Consider the following 13099-nt stretch of genomic DNA (forward strand, 5'->3'; position numbering starts at 1 on the left):
AACACATTTCTCTCTGCTTAAATTTACCTGCTTTCTTCAGCTTGCTGCTAAATGGCCTGGGTTTGATTTTTCTTTTTTGATAACTCAACATTTCTGAGAAATGGAATAATGTATATTATCTCTTTACAACTTAAATCTAGCTCATTTTTTAACCATAATGTAACAGAACACACAAATTACCTTGTACTCTTTGAAAAGTAAATGAAAATTTTTCTCCTGGGTTGGCTTTATTCTACAGGACTTGCCATCAACTACCCAACCAAAAGGACGACAGGTGAATAGATATCCTCTATAGAAATTTCTCTAAACTGAGCTGCTAATAGCCAATCCTTTATTAACCCTTTCCATCCCATAATGTCTGCATTTTGGACCATAACATTTGAGCATTGAGAGCTTGTACCATTTCATTTTAACACATTACACATGACTAATTCTCTATAAGGATTTTTTCCCTAACATCTTTGTAGCTGTGATGGTTATTGTAATTTCAACCTGATCATTTTGTGTTGATGGTTAAGAATTCAGCCTTTGGGGATCTTATGGGCCTGCCTCTAGGGTGGAAATAAATTTTTAAAGGCTACAAAATACTTTGAATTCTAAGAATAACTAAAATGTACATTTCAATGAACATTTTTAAGCAATAATTATCTGAAGCTTGTAGGTTTTTTAATTTGTATTTGCATGTGTATTTCTGAAAGCCACATACAGTGGGGAAAAAACAACAACAGAAAAATCCTGGCTTTATGTCCCTAATCAAACATGAAAAGTTAAGTGCTGCCTGAGACAAGCAACTTTTATTTGCTGGCACATTGAGTTTAAATTTTAGGTGCAAATGCAGAGACTTATAACTTTTATAGGCTGGATTTCTGAAAAGAAACAGAATAATAACACAATAGTTCCAAACCCTTCAGGTTGGTTTTACAGTGACTTTAATATTAATATTCAAATGTAATTTCAAGATAGAAATTTTATGGAATTTTTCTTGAAATGTGCTCTTAAAAATAATCAAATTGGGAGTTAAGATTTGCATAAACTAGCACCTGATAGAAATCACTCCAATGATGCAATACTGAATATCTAGCACCTTGTTTTATATTATTTAGAAATCCAGTAATTCATAAAATGGTGCCATGTGATAACCCCTTGTATGCTAATCTGTTTCCTTTTATATTTACTAGTTACATTTACATATCATAAAACTCAGAGCCTTGAACTATCCATCTCCTGAAGCTCTGCAGATTTTAAGTGTTACATTGGCAAACGTAGGACTTAAATTCATTTTTCTTCTCGAAGAAGAGTAAAATGCGAATATAAAGTAGAAATGCTATTTGCAAAATTAAACTAATTTTAAATGCTTTTTTAAAATGTTTGAGTTACAGTTAAGTTTATCAGCAGTGTGTAGACACACTGCCAGTTGTCATGGAGGCATTTTATAGCACGTTACCAACACTGAGTTCTTGCTAGTTTCGTATCGTGCTGCTTTAGGGTTAAAACCTTCCCTGAGTGCTTGTGGTTATGGCTTAAAGCCTGCCACGTGATCATGACAACTTACCCATAATATCAACTATATATATGCAGATTTCCAAACGGTAAGCATATTTCACTATAATTTTAAGCCTATTCTGTTATAGTAAAAGCAGAAATAAAGTCTTTATTGAACAAATACCTTAAATGTTCTATCCAAATAAAAAGAGCAGAGATTTGTAACTGTACACATCAAAAATAGTACATTGTTCTAGTGGTAGCAGTTTTCTGTGTTGTATTTCCATGCATCATATTTGTGCTCACCATCTAATGTCCTGTTCGTATTGTAGTGTTAGTCCATGGTTATTCAGTTAGAACTGACTGTTTTCTTTCATATCACTGTGGCGTTTTTTCTTACAAACTCCTGTTTTATAGATCTATGTAAGAGCACAATTTGAATATGATCCAGCCAAGGATGACCTCATCCCCTGCAAAGAAGCTGGCATTCGATTCAGAGTTGGTGACATTATCCAGATTATTAGTAAGGACGATCACAATTGGTGGCAGGGTAAACTGGAAAACTCCAAAAATGGAACGGCAGGTCTCATTCCTTCTCCAGAACTTCAGGAATGGTATGTCTGTGTTGTGTTGTTTTGGTTTCTCATATGAACGAAGCCTGGCGAGCCATTTTCCACCTTTATGTTTTGCTGTTTTATAGGGTAAAACCTGTTTAATATATTGTTTGCTCTATTAGCCAAACGCAATTCAAATGAGTCTGCCGAGAATTCTCAGTTGTCAGCCCCAAGTGAGCTCCTATTTATAGAGTCTGGTCTTTGTTTCACACAGAAGGAGAGGAAGGTCTAGAGAGAGGCTGAGTCGGGTCATAGTCACATCGTGATCTCTTAGCAGAGCCCTCTACGCCTGTATGCTGTTTCCAGCCTTTTAGAATTGCATTTTTTTTTTAAATGTACCCTCTCTTTGCCCCTCCACATGCTCTCACCAACCCCATTCCGCTCCACCACCAGTGAAAAACTCAGATGCCAGGATTCACGGTCACTCCAGGTATTTAAAGTGTTTCGATATTAGAAGGGAGACAGAAGCTTCGTTCTTTACCCTGCCAGGTCTTTTAAAATGTGTGTCTGTTAGAAAGTTTAAGCTTTGAAAGCAGGTTAAAATCAGGCAGTTTTCAGACATGTTTTTAACTGAGAGGAGTCAGGGATTACTGTATATTTTGGTAAAATCTATTTCTGTTATTAATGTTATAATTTGCTGTTTTTTGAAAAATGCTGATAGTTTTACCTTTGTCTGTACTTTGGCAATATATATCAGAAATCTAGTGCCAAAGAGATATCTTCAAAAGAGAGAGATCTTCATGTCCAAAATACTTATTTGAACCTAACTAAAAGAGATTAAAGGCATCAAGTTCATAGACGCATAGTTTTTTTTCACCCAGTTTTTTACTAATTAAAGGGATTTTTCAGTTAATCTCTTTTGCTTGATCACTTCTTTCAGCTAAATTCCAGGGTTCCCAAAAATACTTTTAAATTTAGCACATTGGAGCTAAGAACTTCAGATGCCATCATTTTATACTAGGAAACATAGGCCCACATAACGGAAGTAGAAGCCTTCCCTCTGATGCCATCTTTGGGTCTGATCTTCAAAAAACAGTTTAAGCATTAGTGAGAGGAAAGTGATGTCTAAGTCCTTTTGCTAGTGATGTTATTATGTTAGCACTGATATTTACATTTTACAAAATGTGTTCTTGAATGTTGCCATATGTGAATGAGTGTCTCTTGAAAATATTTATGTAGATTCTAGACCTCTTCTCCCTGGTCAGATCATTTGTATAAATTATGTCTCATTAATACCTATAACTCTTAAGTCCCCTGGGGGAAGCCTGAGAAATGACAGTGGAAAAGCACATTTGCTTCCTGTTGCCTATAATGGTAGACTAGATTGTCTGGACCAATCCTCCTGGTGGAAAAAAATGAGATGTGCTGCAGAAAATATGTTTTTGAAAATTACCTTAAAAGGTATTGGGGAACTCGGTGACCAATTTTTATATGAAAGCCATTAATCAGAGCGGTAAAAATGAGAGTTCCAAATTGGTCCACTTTGCCATGAGGGCATTCTATTACTAAGAACTTCTCTGCCAGAGGACCAAGGTTAAGACCCAGTAAGGCCTGTATAAGTAGGAGAATCAGTTAGGAGACCCATCCCACACTGTTAGGACTGCAAAAAGCTATATCCCTAGGTTAAGAGCAAACTGATAAGCATTCCCTTACTTCCCTTCCACACCAGGGGACTGTAGAGAAGGATGCCTTGTCAGTGAGCACAGCAAAAGGAAAACAAAGTTTCCCTGAAAACATTGTGGCCTCTGCTGCTGCTGCTGCTAAGTCGCTTCAGTTGTGTCCGACTCTGTGCGACCCCATAGACAGCAGCCCACCAGGCTCCCCCATCCCTGGGATTCTCCAGGCAAGAACACTGAAGTGGGTTGCCATTTCCTCCTCCAATGCATGAAAGTGAAAAGTGAAAGTGAAGTTGCTGAGTCTTGTCCGACTCTTCGCGACCCCATGGACTGTGGCCCACCAGGCTCCTCCATCCATGGGATTTTCCAGGCAAGAGTACTGGAGTGGGTGCCATCGCCTTCTCCATTGTGGCTACTGGTCTACCCCAAATGAATTTGCACCCAGGTACACATAGCCTGGGACAGCCAGGGGAAGTCCAGCTATGCACTTGATGTGAGGTTTCTTGTTTACTAATACTTCCATATATCTGTTATAGACAAATGAAAGTCTCTGAAGGAGAGCACTTTTATCCTAGGGCTCCTCCTAACCACCCCCAGCATGGACTTTCTCCAGGGCAGTGACCAGCAAGTCAAAATACGCAGGTGCACATGGAAACCAGTGAGCAATAACAGACACCAGAAACAGAATCAAACCCGCATCATATATTGGAATTAGGAGACCAAGTAATATACATATTACTGATTATTAAAAGCCTGCTAGTAAGCACAGTTGTTTAAAAAAGGGGGGTGGCTTCTATAAGGGCTTCCCTTATACCTCAGTCGGTAAAGAATCTGCCTGCAGTGCAGGAGACCCGGGTTCGATCTCTGGGTTGGGAAAATCCCCTGGAGAAGGAAATGGCAACCCACTCCAGTATCCTTGCCTGGAAAATCTCATGGACAGAGGAGCCTGGTGGACTGCAGTCCATGGGGTCCCAAAGAGTCAGGCACGACTGAGTGATTAACACTAACTATGCTTCTATAAAGACCTACAAGACCTTCTGGAACTCACACCAAAAAAAAAAAAATGGCCTTGTCATCATAGGGGAATGGAATACAAAAGTAGGAAGTCAAGAGATACCTGGAGTAACAGGCAAGTTTGGCCTTGGAGTGCAAAATGCAGCAGGGCAAAGGCTAACAGAGTTTTGCCAAAAGAATGCACTGGTCACAGCATTCTTCCTACGACACAAGAGATGACTCTACACATGGACATCACCAGATGGTCAATACAGAAATCAGATTGATTGATTCTATTCTTTGCAGCCAAAGATGGAGAAGCTCTATACAGTTGGCAAAAACAAGACCAGGAGCTGACTGTGGCTTAGATCATGAACTCCTTACTGCAAAATTCAGACTTAAATGGAAGAACATAGGGAAAACCACTAGGCTATTCAGGTATGACCTAAATCAAATCCCTTACAATTATACCATGTAAGTGACAAATAGATTCAAGGGATTAGATCTGATAGACAGAGTGCCTGAAGAACTATGGGCAGAGGTTCGTAACATGGTACAGCAGGTGGTGATCAAAACCATCCCCAAGAAAAAGAAATGCAAAAAGGTTGTCTGAGGAGGCCTTACAGATAGTTGAGACAAGAAGAGAAGCAAAAGGCTAGGAGAAAAGGAAAGATATACCCATTTGAATTCAGAGTTCCAAAGAATAGCAAGGAGAGATAAGAAAGCCTTCCTCAGTGATCAATGCAAAGAAATAGAGGAAAACAATAGAATGGGAAAGACTAGAGATCTCTTCAAGAAAATTAGAGATACCAAGGGAACATTTCATGCAAAGATGGACTCAATAAAGGACAGAAATGGTAAGGACCTAACAGAAGCAGAAGATATTAAGAAGAGGTGGCAAGAATACACAGAAGAACTGTACAAAAAAGATCTTCACAACCCAGATAATCACAGTAGTGTGATCACTCACCTAGAGCCAGACATCCTGGAATGTGAAGTCAAGTGGACCTTAGGAAGCATCACTACAAACAAAGCTAGTGAAGGTGATGGAATTCCAGCTGAGTTATTTCAAATCCTAAAAGATGCTTTTAAAGTGCTACACTCAATATGCCAGCACATTTGGAAAACTCAGCAGTGGCCACAGGACTGGAAAAGGTCCATTTTCATTCCAGTCCCAAAGAATGCTCAAACTACCACACATTTGGACTTATTTCACATGCTAGCAAGGTAATGCTCAAAATTCTTCAAGCTATGCTTCAACAGTATGTGAACCGAAAACTTCCAGATGTACAAGCTGGATGTAGAAAAGGCAGAGGAACCAGAGATCAAATTGCCAGCATCCATTGGATCATAGAAAAAGCAAGAGAATTCCAGAAAAACATCGACTTCTGCTTTACTGACTATGCTAAAGCCTTTGACTGTGTAGATCACAACAAGCTGGAAAATGGGAATACCAGACCACCTTACCTGCCTCCTAAGAGACCTATATGTAGGTCAGGAAGCAACAGTTAGAACTGGACATGGAACAACAGACTGGTTCCAAATCGGGAAAGGAGTACGTCAAGGTGATATATTGTCACCCTGGCTATTTAACTTATATGCAAAGTATATCATGTTAAATACCAGGCTGGATGAAGCACAAACTGGGATTAAGATTGCTGGGAGAAATATCAATAACTTCAGATATGCAGATGACACCACCCTTATGACAGAAAGCAAAGAAGAACTAAAGAGCCTCTTGATGAAGGTGAAAGAAGAGAGTGAAAAAGCTAGCTTAAAACTCAACATTAAAAAACGAAGATCATGGCATCCAATCCCATCACTTAATGGCAGATGGGGAAACAATGGAAACAGTGAGAGAGTTTATTTTCTTGGGCTCCAAAATCACTGTAGATGGTGACTGCAGCCTTGAAAATTAAGACACTTGCTCCTTGGAAGAAAAGCAATGACAAACCTAGTTAGTGTATTAAAAAGCAGAGACATTACTTTGCCTACAAAGGTCCATATAGACAAAGCTATGGCATTTCCTTTCTCTAATTCGGAGAAGGCAATGGCACCCCACTCCAGTACTCTTGCCTGGAAAATCCCATGGACGGAGGAGCCTGGTAGGCTCCAGACCATGGGGTCGCTAAGAGTCGGGCACAACTGAGCGACTTCACTTTCACTTTTCACTTTCATGCATTGGAGAAGGAAATGGCAACCCACTCCAGTATTCTTGCCTGGAGAATCCCAGGGACAGAGGAGCCTAGTGGGCTGCTGTCTATTGGGTTGCACAGAGTTGGACACAACTGAAGCGACTTAGCAGCAGCAGCAGCAGCATGGTTTTTCCAGTAGTCGTGTATGGATGTGTGAGCTGGACAATAAAAAAGGCTGAGCACAGAAGAATTGATTCCTTCGAACTGTGGTGCTGGAGAATACTCCTGAGAGTCCCTTGGACAGCAAGGAGATCAAACCAGTTAATCCTAAAGGAAATCAACCCTGAATATTCATTGGAAGGACTGATGCTGAAGCCTCAATACTTTGGCCACCAAATGTAAAGAGCCAACTCATTGGAAAAGACCCTGATGCTGGGAAGGATTGAAGGCAGGAGGAGAAAGGGATGACAGAGGATGAGATGGTTGGATGGCATCACCTACTCAATGGACATGAGTTTGAGCCAACTCCAGGAGATAGTGAAGGACAGGGAAGCCTGGCATGCTGCAGTCCATGGGGTTGCAAAGAGTCAGACATAAATGAGTGACTGAACAACAATGCTTAAAAAATATCTTCAGAGTATGTGGGGAGGGATGAATGGCATAACAGATTCGAAATAGAACCTAAAGGAATTTCCAAGGACAAAAAAATGCACTAACAAAAACTTAGTGGCCACATACCTATTACAATTTTTTTTAATTAAAAAAAATTTTAATTAAATTTCTAAACATTTTTAATGTTTTCATCAACAGGTCAGTGGATAAACAAATTATGGCATATCCATACAATAGGATGCAGTTAAAAGAAAGGAACTATTGGTAACACACAACAATATGAGTGAAACTCAAAATCACTAGGCTGGGTTTCCAGGCAAAACAGAGAACATACTATATAATTCCCTTATATAAAACTCTAGAAAATCAAAACTAACCTTTAGTTCCTGGGGATCTGTAGGAGGAAGGAGGAATTATAGAAGGGCATAAGAAAAGTCCTGGGATGATGAAAATATTTGTTATTTTGATTATGGTGATGGTTTCATGGGATGTATAATATTTCAAAACTGAAATTTTATACTTTATATATTATTTTCAGTTTACTTCAGAAAAACTGAGCTCAATAAAGTTGCAAAGACTATAGAGGGAGAAAGGAATTCTAACTAGAATAATGAGGAAGAGGCCCACTGGGCAGTATGTTCCTTGAGATGTTGAGTAGGACTTTGGAGGTACAAGAAGACATTCCCAGCTGAGGGGAAAAAGAATTCCTTGTTGGAAAAGTGAATTGGTCTCTAGGATGTCATATGGTAGACATGTAATGCTAATGAGAAAGATTTGAAACAATCCGATCAGCCAAACCCGGAAGCTTTGTTTAGATGTATTGCTACCAAATCAAAATTTTCACATTCTCCAGATGAGAAATCAATTTTTTTGAACCCAAGTACCTTACCTTCTTTATCCGTGGTAAATTTCATCTTGCTTGACAAGGCCCATCAGTCTAATCCTTGGATATGGTTTGAGTCCCTGAATGTGTCATCCCTTCCCTTGCCTACTAGATCCTCATCCAAGTCAGCAATAAATGTTAAACATGTGTTTGAAATTTCCTCCATGTTGACCTAAATTCTAACAGTTTTCTTGCACTTGCAGAACTAAAAGAAATAACATTCATTTCCTGAGTGTCTGGTAAAAATCAGTTTCATTCCTCTCTCGTTACACCACACATGACCACACCACCAATTTTTACTGGGAACTTTTTTTAAGCTTAAAATCATTTCTTGTAAGATACTCTGTACACTATAACATAAGCTTCACAAGGTCAGGATTTTTTTTATTTTGGTCTCTTAACCTTTCAAAAATGCCTCAGTTCTGTTTAAGTTTCCAAAGAGCATATGCCTCACAGAAGCTGTAGTTATGACTAACAGCACATATTGGCTTGTACTGGAAGAATTCCCAAACGTTTCATCAGCCTCCTCTGGATGCCACTTAGGTAATATATGGAGATTGACGTTGGTACTGTTGCTGAGAGACAGTTCACATTATTTCCCAATAAATGCCTTTCTCCGAACCAAAAATAAATAAAGCCCTCGATGAGCAAGAGAAAGAAAGAGGCAGGGAGGAAGGACTCTTCAAGAAAGTAGAAGAGAATGCTTCCTGACTCATTTCATGACCCCAGTGTTACCCTGATACCAAAATTCAATACATTTTGAATATGTTAAATACCCATATTCCTCATGAACACAGATGCAAAATATTAACAAACTGAATCTAGCAATATACAAAAAGAATAATACATCTTGACCCAGAGGAGTTTGTACTGGGAATGCACAGCTGGTTCAACATTTGAAAACCGATCCAGCATATTAACAGATTAAAGAAGAAAAATCCACAAAGTCATTATCATTAGATGCAGGAAAAGCATTTGTTAAAATCCAAAATCCATTCATAATTAAAACTCTCACAGACTGTGAAATTGAAGGGAACTTCCTTAACCTGATTGAGAGCATCTACAGTAAACCTATAGCAAACATAATTGGAAAGGAAAAAAAATTACAGGTGATAGGATTCTGTGTAGAAATTCAAAGAAATCTATTATATTAATATATATATAAACAATTACAATTAATATGAGAGTTTATCAAGATGGCTGATATAAAAATCATTATACAAAATCAATTATATTTCTATTTACCAGTAAAAAAATAGAAAGTAATTTTTTAAAATACCCTATATAACACCATAATACTATAAAGTACTCTTGCAAAAAAAAATAAAGCTCAAGTTTGATTAGACCTCTAGATCTAGTTAGTTGTTTGCAAGAAATACAAAAGACAGGAACTTATTAAAGACACCACAGGGGTAAAATCAGAAACTATAAGACAGACAACCAGTTTCTGCAACAAATAAATTGCAAGAAGAAAAGGGGGAGGGGGAAGAAGGGGAAACCTATAGGTTTAAAGGGAATTTAAGAATATTTAAGGAGGAAATAATACAAAGTTGGATTTTTTTTTTTTTTCAAAATAATCTTAGGGTGCATGCTCAATCGCTGAGTCATGTCCAACTCTTTGTGAACCCATGGACTGTAGCCCGCCAAGCTCCTGTCCATGAGATTTTCCAGGCAAGAATCCTGGAGTGTGTTGTCATTTCCTTCTCTAGGGGATCTTCCCGACCCAGGGATCAAACCTGTGTCTCCTGCATTGGCAGGTGGATTGCTTACCACTGCACCACCTGGGAAGCCTAATCTTAGGGTGGGTAGGTTGTAAATAACACAAAGTAACCCATGAGTTAATAAATGTTGAAGCTGAGTCGTAGGTATTTGAGGTTCGTTACACGGTATTATTGTATATGTTTGAATTTTTCCATATTACAAATTTTTAAAAACCATTTATAAAATCTTTTTAAATCAACAACCTAGGAACAAATCTAATAAAGTTGTTCAAGACATTTAGAGGATAAACTATAAAACTTATTGAGACATTAAAGAAGACCTAAATGAATAGACATACTGTATTTAGGGACTAGAAGACTTAATATTGCAAAGATATATATTCCTCCCAAATTGATTAATAGATTCAATTCATTCCCAACCGTTTTGAAATTGACAAGCTAATTTTAAAGTTTTCATGGAAATGCACAGAATTGGAAATAGTCAAGATGCTCTTCTAGAAGAATAGAGAGAGAGGACTTGCCTCAATGATACCAGGACTTACTATAAAGCTTTGGTAGTTAAGATAATAAGGTATGGGCTTAGAGATGCTCAAATAGGCCAACTGAAGAGACCCCCTAAACACTCTCATACATAGTCACTAGGGAGGAATGAATAGACTTTTCCCTAAGTTATTCTGGGATGATTGTGTATCCATTGGGGGGGCAGGAAATGAGAGAAATTGACCCCTAACTTCGTACTATATACAAAAACCAGTTCTGGTGTATTAAAAACCAAAACATGAAAGGCAAAATTATAAACTCTTGAGAAGGTAATACTGGAGAATATCTTTAGGGACAAGGAAGGATTTCCTTAAAAAGATAACAAAAATGTTTCCCATAAGTGAAAATACTGCTAGATTTGACTAAAACTAATAAGTTGTCTTTATCAAATACTATAAAAAGATTAGAAAGGCAAGCCACAGAGTGGAAGAAGATACCTGCATCATATATAACTAACAAAAGTGTAATATTTGGGCCATATAAACACTTCCTACAAATCAATGAGGAAAAGACAACTGGATAAGAAAGTAGTCTTTGAACAGGCACTTTACAAAAGAAGAAATCCAACAGCCAATAAGCATATGAAAAGATGTTTGATCTCATTAATGATCAGTGAAATACAAAAACAGTGTTATTTCACTGCTTATCCACCATGATGGCTAAAACTACAGACTGATTATACCAAGTATTGACATGGAAGTGGAACAATAGGAGCTCTGCACTGCTAGTGGGAGAATAACAAGTCAGTACAACTTCATTAGAAAACAACGCATCATTTCAATGGCATTGTATGCCATTCTGATAGTGTTTTTGAGTCCTCCTTATACGTGGTTCACTCAGGGACCCCCACGTTGGCCCACAGCAAAGTCATTAAGTAAGCAAAACCTTCTGTGGCAATATCCTGAAAGGTAAGTACTTGCTTAGACTGAACCTAAGAGAGCAACTTACTAACAACATTTATGCATATGTTACCAATGTTGAATACTGTAATCATGTAGAACAAAATCATGATTTTTCTGAATGTAACCCTAACTGAATTCAATCATAGTTTTTTTCCCTACCTAGAATCTCCATGTTGTAATAGTAGTACCATTTATTAGGCAACTGCTGTGCCTGCTACTGTGATAGAGAAATGATTTACATTTTTGGTTAAAATTGTTTGCAACAGTCACCCAAGAGATAGAAAGATTAACTGAATTAATATATGTAAATTTCCTAGAAAAACTCCTAACACTAAATTGATAAAAGCTAATAATTGAGAGAGCAAGGATTCAAATCAGACTTGTCTCAACTCAAAATCCCACACTCATTGCACTGTATTTCATGACTATATGTTTACTTCTCTTCTGTGTCATCAGTTATATGTCCAAGTGACAATGTTATTTTGTTAGAAACCTGTGTTTTTTAAACATTTCTAGGATTCTAGATTAAGGAACTTACCGAAACAATGTACCACCTAAGTGCATGGGCTCTGGTGCCAAACTGTCCTCATTCTCCACTTATTTAGCTGTTTGATCGGGACAAATTCGGGGCTTCCCGGGTGGTGCAGTGGTAAAGAATCTGCCTGACAATGCAAGAGACGCAAGAGACGTGGGTTCAATCCCTGGGTCAGGAAGATCCCCTAGAGTAGGAAAATGGCAACCCAGTCCAGTATTCTTGCCTGGAGAATCCCACGGACAGAGGAGCCTGGTAGGCTACAGCCCATGGAGTTGCAGAGAGTTGGACACAACTGAGCGACTGAGTACACGCACACACATGGGACAAATTAATTAACCTCTCAGTCCTTTGATCCCCTCATCTGTAAAACAGACACAATTTCACAAGTTGCTAGAAAGATTAAATGAATGAATATATGTAAATTTTCCAGAAAAGTACCTAACACTAAATTGATAAAAGCTAATAATTGAGAGAGCCAGGATTCAAATCAGACTTGTCTCAACTCAAAATCCCACACTCATTGCACTGTATTTCATGACTATTATGTTTACTTCTCATCCGTGTCATCAGTTAAATATATATGTTCAAGTGATAGAATGTTACTTTGTTACAAACCTGCATTTTTTTTTAAATGTTTCTAGGAAATTTTCAAGGAACAAACCTTTACTGAATAATTTGAAGCATTTCTGAGGAGTTTGTTCATGCAATTCATTCTTCAAATGACTGGTTTTTCTCTCTTATCAGCATAAAACTTAAATTTGTGGGGTTTTTTCCCCTTTCTTTGTGTGCTAGGCGAGTCGCTTGCATTGCCATGGAGAAGACCAAACAGGAGCAGCAGGCCAGCTGCACTTGGTTTGGCAAGAAAAAGAAGCAGTACAAAGACAAATATTTGGCAAAGCACAATGCAGGTAGGGAAAAGTACGACTTACTAAGATGGGTTAAACATCTCAAAGACCAAAGTAGATGTCACACCTCAATTACGTCTTCAGAGTTCTCTATCCAAAAATGTCACCACATGCAATCTTTCATCAGCTTACAAAACTTTTAAGAAACCCCTCGCTTCAAT

General features: G+C 38.1%; 1 protein-coding gene across 10 annotated transcripts in view; it reads left to right on the forward strand.

Annotated features, from left to right (window-relative positions):
• Positions 1-13099, forward strand: part of CASK (calcium/calmodulin dependent serine protein kinase) — a 372618-nt gene that overhangs the window by 336671 nt on the left and 22848 nt on the right. For 6 of the 10 annotated variants that reach the window (XM_061410389.1, XM_061410392.1, XM_061410390.1 and 3 more), the window contains 3 exons: positions 239-274; positions 1900-2096; positions 12826-12941. In XM_061410389.1, the coding sequence (XP_061266373.1) occupies positions 239-274; positions 1900-2096; positions 12826-12941 (349 nt within the window). The remainder of the gene's footprint in view (positions 1-238; positions 275-1899; positions 2097-12825; positions 12942-13099) is intronic. The other 4 variants (XM_061410391.1, XM_061410395.1, XM_061410399.1 and 1 more) reach the window with 1 other exon arrangement.

Source organism: Bos javanicus, chromosome X, assembly GCF_032452875.1.
Source record: "Bos javanicus breed banteng chromosome X, ARS-OSU_banteng_1.0, whole genome shotgun sequence".
Classification (NCBI taxonomy): domain Eukaryota; kingdom Metazoa; phylum Chordata; class Mammalia; order Artiodactyla; family Bovidae; genus Bos; species Bos javanicus.